Consider the following 7,055-nt stretch of genomic DNA (forward strand, 5'->3'; position numbering starts at 1 on the left):
TTACATAACAGCTTGATAAATCTTTCGTGACTCAATTGTAAAAACCACCCCCCCTCAGCAAGTATCATCCAGCTTGCAGCTCAACGAATCCGCCATATCACACGCGAACCTAGCGCAATTGCGTAAGCTTCCAGTTTTTCTTTTCTGCTGGACAATGGGCCACTTACTCTACAACAACAACAACAAAACCCGACTGGGAAAAGCACTTTTTTAGACCACCGTGAGACATGGGCTTTACTCCTCCACGCAGCCTTCTTATCAGCGTTGCATCTTGACGCGAGTCTCAATGCTGGCCGATCTCGAAAGAAGGGAAAACAATGCCGCGGCGTTACGTCTTCGCTTCCCACCCGGCACCCGACCAGTCATCGCTGCAGTTCGGCTTCAAACCAGTGCACCAGTTGGCGTTTGAAGCGCACAGTGATGCAACAGAAACAACACCACTCGAACGGCCTTGGAATGGTGATGCTGCGGGGTCCGTGAAGGGATTGGTGACTGTCCGGCATCATCCGTGCATCAATCAATGTTCTTGCTACTATCTAATTAACAACAACCCCTTGGCCCGAACAATAATCCAGCACCAGTGGGCTCTCCCTTTCTTTCTCTCTCTCTCTTGTCAAACAATCAATCCGAAGTGCATTTCCGTCGGGACCGCTTCTACGAAATGGTTCGCATTCTTGCCCGGTTTGGGGGTTCTTGCTTCGCTATCATCATCCCCTAAGTGACAAACAGCGCGAATCCAACTTTGGAGCGAAACTTTTGCATCAAACTTTCTCATCACTACGGGATAATGAGAGCAACTCTTTTTTTTTTTTTTTGGGCTGTTGTCTGTCCGTTTCGATGCATTTCAATTCCAGTGCATACCATTGAGGGATCAGTAATTTATCGTCGTACTTATTTAGTTGCATTGCAGAGGAATTGTTGTCAAAGTTCTTTCGGTGCTAATTAGCTCTTCGAGCTTTATTTGCTGAGAGACGGGAGCGGTTATTTGCATTCCAGATGATCCAATTTATTGAAAAAAGTTATTCATCCAGATTCAACAGTTTTAAAGTTTTCCTAAAATGTGTAAAAAGTTGGCTTACTTGTATCATTTCAACACTTTTCCCCCATCAAGCCCAACCGGTTCACTTGCAAGCGCTACGCGTAACGTCGGTAAAGCAAAAATTCACGTACTGCGCATTGCATACATTTTGGCGTAAATGGTTGCGGTGTGGTAAATGCACTATGCGTTGGGTTGAGGACAAGTGGAGTGAAAGATTATTATTTGATACCTTTTTGACTTTGAGCCACCTTTCGCTAACTGACCCGACCTGACTGATCACAACAAATTGTCCACAATTGAGTCATCCTGCTGACGCAAACCATCACCACCGTGCCGCGCCGCCATTTGAGAGTCTCAGCAAATTATGAAAATTTATTACATTCCAACCGCTGCAACGGAAAGGGGCAGGAAGCCCTACCTGGCGCGCTATCGAATAAGCTCGAAACTGAGCGAAGCGAAGCAAGGACAGCACTTTCCTGCACAAATGATGGTTAAAACTTTAGCCTAGCCACGAGCTCGCTCCGCTAACTCGCGCACTTAAGTACCAAAGAAGTGCCCACCCCGTACTCCAAGTGGCTGAAGAAGATGACGCACGATCGCGGCGGCCCCTAGAAGAAGGTAGACAGCTTTCTCAGTGCTTTATGGACTTTCGAATAAAAATATCATAAATCTTCACGAACGCTGATCAAATTACAAAACTTCCTACCTAATCAATTTGCACTGGCTTCAGCCGTTTTGCAGCAGCACTACGCTATGGAGGAGCTATGTGTGACAAAGGGGCGCATCGTGGTCGCATAAAAACGGCCGCGGAAATTGCTCTCCCTGCCGATGGACAGTGGCATCCGTTGTCGCGCATGTCGTGCCACTACCAGCGCTCTATCTCGTCTACTGTTTTTGCTTTCGACAAAACTTTCGAACGAACTTTCCACGATTCATAAAAAGTGTGCATCTCTCCAGTCAGTGCAAGTGCCTTCATTCTCTTTCTCTCAACATCTTTAAATGCGTGTGTGTATATTAAAAAACAAACATTTCCGTCCCGTGCAACGCACAACTTTCACCACGGGGAGTCGTCATAAACTGCGCCACTGTAAGGCCAAAAACTTTTGGACCATAACACTACGTAGCCACACCCAACTTTGAGCCATTAAAAGTGCGTCTTTGGCGAGGAAAGTTTATCCTAGCTACTAGAAGGATCGTCAACACAACGGTTACACGCACAAACAGTCGAATCACACGTACGAGGGGGGGGGGGGAATCCGTAAGGATCCGTTTCACCGACACCGCGTTCCCAGAACGTGCCAAGATGATGGAAACGATGCTCAACCCAGCAAAAGTTCGACTGTATCTAATTATTGAGACCTCATTCATTTACCCCATTCGGGGGCCGGAGAACGCAAGAACGCAACAAGGACGGAAAGGACGATAATTATGACAACGCTAGGGCAAGATTTATGATACACCCGTCATGTTTATGATAAGTGCCTGTTGCCCGGTTCCCGGAGGGACCTCTTTCACCCTGGCTATACGGTCGGATATCATAGTCGGGAAGAAGGTGTTTGCAATCGGTTATTAAAATATCATAGTCTCGGTGGTCGTAAGCCCACCTTCTTCCGTCTTTTCAGCAGAATGCTGAACTAGCTCTCTCGCCTGTTGGTCTGCTTCGTGCTGAAAGTCATTTACATAATTGACTAAACGGTTTGCATTGGACTGAGCGAGCTGCCTGTTGGATGAATCGAATAATTTGCTTCTTCCCTCTATTTAGTGGGCATGACTGCTCTCTTCCGGTTACGATTATGCTGATGATCACGATAACCATACGCAGTTTAGTGAGCAATTAGGACTCGTCGTATTTTAAATCGACGTCCTACTATAATCCTATTCGAATATGGACACGAATAAACATACAAAACAACAGCAACAGATTTATGCGTATCACATTTCATTGCTATCAATGGACATCTCCCGTCTTGAGTAAACCGATCCTGCTAAGACGCACTCGAACTAGTGGACTTGAACGCACAGATGTATCCATCCAACCTGTACAGACAATTTTGATCGTCCCATTTGCCACGGTTGTAGCCGTCCGCGACGCCCACGGTCAAGCAGTCCTGCGAGCCACCACCATTGTCGGGCTGCCCGGGGAAGAAGTTCGTGTAGCCACCGTTACCGATCGGCTTGTTCGAATGGATCCACATCCAGCGGCCCTTGCGGCCCAGGTCCGTGCCGCCGAAAAAGAATACGGCCCGCGGATCTCGCGCCTTGGCCATGGCTTTCTCGACCCGCGCCTGTTCCTGGGGCGATTCGATCGAAGCCAGATGGCCTCCCTTAATGTTACAGTCTTGCCAGGCTTCGAAGAACGTGGACGGTTGCAGAATAGCCACATACTTGTACTTTGCATCGGTAGCACCTGAGAGAGAAAGAACGTTAATAACGGTCACACACACACACTTTGTTTGGCAAGTTCGTTCTTTAGAATCACCGGACTTACCTTCGATGCCACTTAACGCCACAAACGCTACGAACAACGCCGTCGCCAGGAGCTGGGCTGCCATCGTTGGACGAATGGACGTTCACCGCTGGTATGTAAAGCTGTGATTCAGGCTGACGTTTGAAGAGTTATTTATACTACTACACATTAGCAGCGGGTGTAAATCTCTACTACCATACGAGAATTTTCTATTTACGCAGATGCTAAGTCATATGGCAATATTACAACCGCTTCAATGTGGGTTTTTCTTTCAAGTATTGGTAGGGGAGATATTTTACAGTTCACTAGACAAGTTCAACGGAAGACATACACCGCAAATCTACGAAGATATACACGATGGAGCGATAAAGAGAGAGAAAGACAAATAGAAGGATATAGAGAGAAACGCGACAGCGTGGTTGATATCCAAACACGTACAGCTTCTGCAGAAAACCGACAAGCTGCTGTTTAAATTAAAAACGCTGTTCAATATTCAGTGGAAGATTTCTAAATTAATCGCAAGCACCGTCATGGGTTCTTGCACTCGCAGCTGTTTAAAGCAAAATGTAAAACCTTATCTTTGCACAGAACATCTTAGAATGCAGGGTTTGCGATCTGAATGTGTTTATTAGTGCACGCCCAGGCATGTCAAATTTCGTGTACACTTCTAATGGATTCTACCAAGACCAGAGATTCTTTTCTATTTAGATTCGAATATCGCTACGTAATGGATTCACCGTTGAGCAGTTGAGCAGTGTCTCATTCGCAGTGTTTCGCTTGTAGCTTCTCCTGGCTACTGATTTTCTCACCTTTTTCTTTCTCGTGACACGTCCTCTCTCGTGTGATTTGTTTATTTTAATGAGTCACTCTTGTTTATAGTGTGAATTCTTCATCCGGCATAGGTCAGTTTGATTTGACAAATTGACGTTCAGTAAACATCATGTGAAACTTGTAGATTCCATACTGAATACAGTAGTTTTGTTCTGTATATGTATTGAATTTCATCAATATGCTTTTCCGGAAGTCAGGCATGATTAAGATATTTTATAAATTTTGAAAAAAATATAAGGATTCATTAAATAATCATTTTGGGGTCAATATTTGAGAATACATGTACCGGTTTCAACAACGACGGAGTTAGTTACATTCCAACTTTTGGAACCTTCCAGCATAGACTGATTATCCCGAGTGAAGAGTGAAAATCAGTCTAAGGAGCCTGTGAAGATCAGTCTCGATACTTCTGCTAGATCAGTGGTTTTCAATCTTTTTGTAGCTTTCCCCCCCATGTAGAGTGCATCTAGGATTTCATTCCCCCACACACAAGTGCATGAGTGGAAGGAGAGCGTGGCAACTGATGGTATTTAGCGTAATTTTGATTAAAAATCTCCTCATCTCCCACCCCTCTCCACCATAATTCAAAATTCCCACCTTGGGAGAGTTCCCCACCGGTTGAAACCACTGTGCTACATGTTACCGATGCGTAAGTGTAGTGCGCATTGCATATCTTTAGGGCGTTCAAATCAAAATCTGCGATACACACACTCATTTGATAGAGGGAAAGATTTATTGGATTTAATTGTTTATTATTTTCATTTTTTCAACAACCAGCCTATATTTAGTTACCGCATCTTATTGCAAAGCGTAAAACAGCTCATGCACGGAAAGCGCAAATGTATCCATCGAGCTTCTTAAAGCACTCCGTGTCATCCCATTTGCCGCGGCTGTATCCTTGCCAGTTTCCGATCGACAGACAATCCTGGTCACCACCAAGGTTGTTGGGCTCTCCGGGGTAGAAGTTGGTGTAAGTGCCGTCCTCGAGCGCTTGGTTCAGACCGATCCACATCCAGCGGCCCCTACGACCCAGGTCAGTACCACCGATGAAGTACACAGCCGTTGGGTTGCGCGTTTTGGACATAGCTTCTTCTACGAGGAGCTGCTCCTGGCGCGACTCAATCGAAGCCAAATGACCATTCTTGCTGTGACATTCTTGCCACGCCTCGAAGAACGTGGAAGGCTGGAGAACAGCCAGATACTTAGTCCTTGGTACCGTTGCGGCTGTTCACAAAAATGAGAAATTCAATAGAGGAAAATCAATGAATTGCCAAAAATGCAATTCGATTTTTTTTCTCTAAACTTACCCTCGATACCATTGATGGCGAAGAATGCCACGCACACCGTCAGAAGAATTAACTTGACTGCCATGGTTAGGTCTGAGCTAGAGCACTGAGCTATCTGTGATGAGCAACGGATTCTCGCTCATTTTTTATACTCAGTCCCAGCATACAGGAAGTAAGATCTTTCGCTTACACAGGTGGTGCACCATATGCGTAGAATAATTGTATGGAATCTTGCTGATCACCAGTTTCTACGTCCCAAAGTGTTTAATTCGTAATTCACAGAAGCTGTAACGGTCATCCCGAATGCTTAAAATCATTGTAAAAGATCGCTAGCTGGTCTAATTACGTTCGATCTAAAACTCTAAAACTCTAAAGAGTCTAAAACTCTTCAAATGAGAACACCAAGTTCGATTATTCTGGAACTGCCACGTGTTCGCTATCTGCTCCGGAACGATTTTTTCACGAAAGCAGCATCGACACAACATGCACCACCTGAGTCAATAAATGCTCTTTGCAATGCGCCAGGAGGCAGTATATGTAAAGAGCCCGATCATAATTTTGCAGACCAGTGCTTTGCTGAGACCTAGCCATGTCTGCTAAGCTATCTTGCCCATACAAATGACAGTAACCACGGCAGCTAAGCTTTCGTTTGCTATGTTTGATAGCAGTGCTAAGGCTTAACAGATCCACGTAGTTATACATGTGGTGAATCTGGTTTAGATGAATCTTTAAAGGACGATGCTTCCGATCTGTAAAGCTTCACACTATTTGTTGGTGACAATATTGTCTGCCAAATGGCTTTGTGGCCACTGGGTGGTTGGCAAAAGGCTATGCTATGAAGAGCACAAACAAGGTCGTGGGATAATTATGAACACAACAAATTTCCTCAAAATCTTATTGCCAAATCATATGTTGTTGGAAAATAATTGGGGTAAATATATTGTTTTTAGAAGAATCCCATACATGTCGTCATTTTAAACTGGTTTTGATAGTTTTTCTTAAATACATAACATTTGATACATTGTGGCTCGGGACTACTATAACAGTAATTATATGGAATATTCAAGATACAAAATAGAAAGAAACAAATTTTAATTTAGTAAAAGTCGTTTTAGGAAAAGAAATATAAATAATATTAAGATTTGAATTTCTCTCATTTTGCATAAACTGGTTTCATTTTGTCCCTCTATTCCCTCAATTACGTTGCCTAACTGTCTAAATGTTATGACCGACACAGTGGGAAAAACGTTAGTAATAGTTTATACTTCATACAACATTGCAAATCCAATGACCATTTATTCGTTTTCAATACAACCATTTCCCGACCAATCCAATCTTTAACTCGTTGCACTATCCCCGTGCATCAACGAAGGCAGATTCGCCGGCGACGGGGAAAGCGCATACATACCCATCGACCTTGGTTGTGCACTCC

General features: G+C 44.3%; 2 protein-coding genes across 2 annotated transcripts; both read right to left on the bottom strand.

Annotated features, from left to right (window-relative positions):
* Nucleotides 1-2,273: 2,273 nt before the first annotated feature.
* LOC121589032 (perlucin-like) lies at nucleotides 2,274-4,298 on the bottom strand. The gene is made up of 3 exons (XM_041907596.1): nucleotides 3,945-4,298; nucleotides 3,528-3,846; nucleotides 2,274-3,446 (listed from the first exon to the last, which is right to left on the bottom strand). Exons 2-3 carry the CDS (start codon nucleotides 3,589-3,591, stop codon nucleotides 3,025-3,027), a joined length of 486 nt encoding a protein of 161 aa, XP_041763530.1. The 5' UTR covers nucleotides 3,592-3,846; nucleotides 3,945-4,298; the 3' UTR covers nucleotides 2,274-3,024.
* A 764-nt stretch (nucleotides 4,299-5,062) lies between these two features.
* LOC121589503 (perlucin-like) lies at nucleotides 5,063-5,754 on the bottom strand. Its single transcript, XM_041908467.1, has 2 exons — nucleotides 5,645-5,754; nucleotides 5,063-5,561 (listed from the first exon to the last, which is right to left on the bottom strand). Exons 1-2 carry the CDS (start codon nucleotides 5,706-5,708, stop codon nucleotides 5,158-5,160), a joined length of 468 nt encoding a protein of 155 aa, XP_041764401.1. The 5' UTR covers nucleotides 5,709-5,754; the 3' UTR covers nucleotides 5,063-5,157.
* Nucleotides 5,755-7,055: the final 1,301 nt, after the last annotated feature.

Source organism: Anopheles merus, chromosome 2R (genome assembly GCF_017562075.2).
Source record: "Anopheles merus strain MAF chromosome 2R, AmerM5.1, whole genome shotgun sequence".
In the NCBI taxonomy this organism is placed as follows: Eukaryota; Metazoa; Arthropoda; class Insecta; order Diptera; family Culicidae; genus Anopheles; species Anopheles merus.

Coding starts and splice junctions, on each gene's coding strand:
- LOC121589032 (XM_041907596.1), bottom strand. CDS start 3,591: ATGGCAGCCCAGCTCCTGGCGACGGCGTTGTTCGTAGCGTTTGTGGCG. Junction 3,447..3,527: donor GGCGTTAAGTGGCATCGAAG/GTAAGTCCGGTG, acceptor TTTCTCTCTCAG/GTGCTACCGATGCAAAGTAC.
- LOC121589503 (XM_041908467.1), bottom strand. CDS start 5,708: ATGGCAGTCAAGTTAATTCTTCTGACGGTGTGCGTGGCATTCTTCGCC. Junction 5,562..5,644: donor CGCCATCAATGGTATCGAGG/GTAAGTTTAGAG, acceptor TTTTGTGAACAG/CCGCAACGGTACCAAGGACT.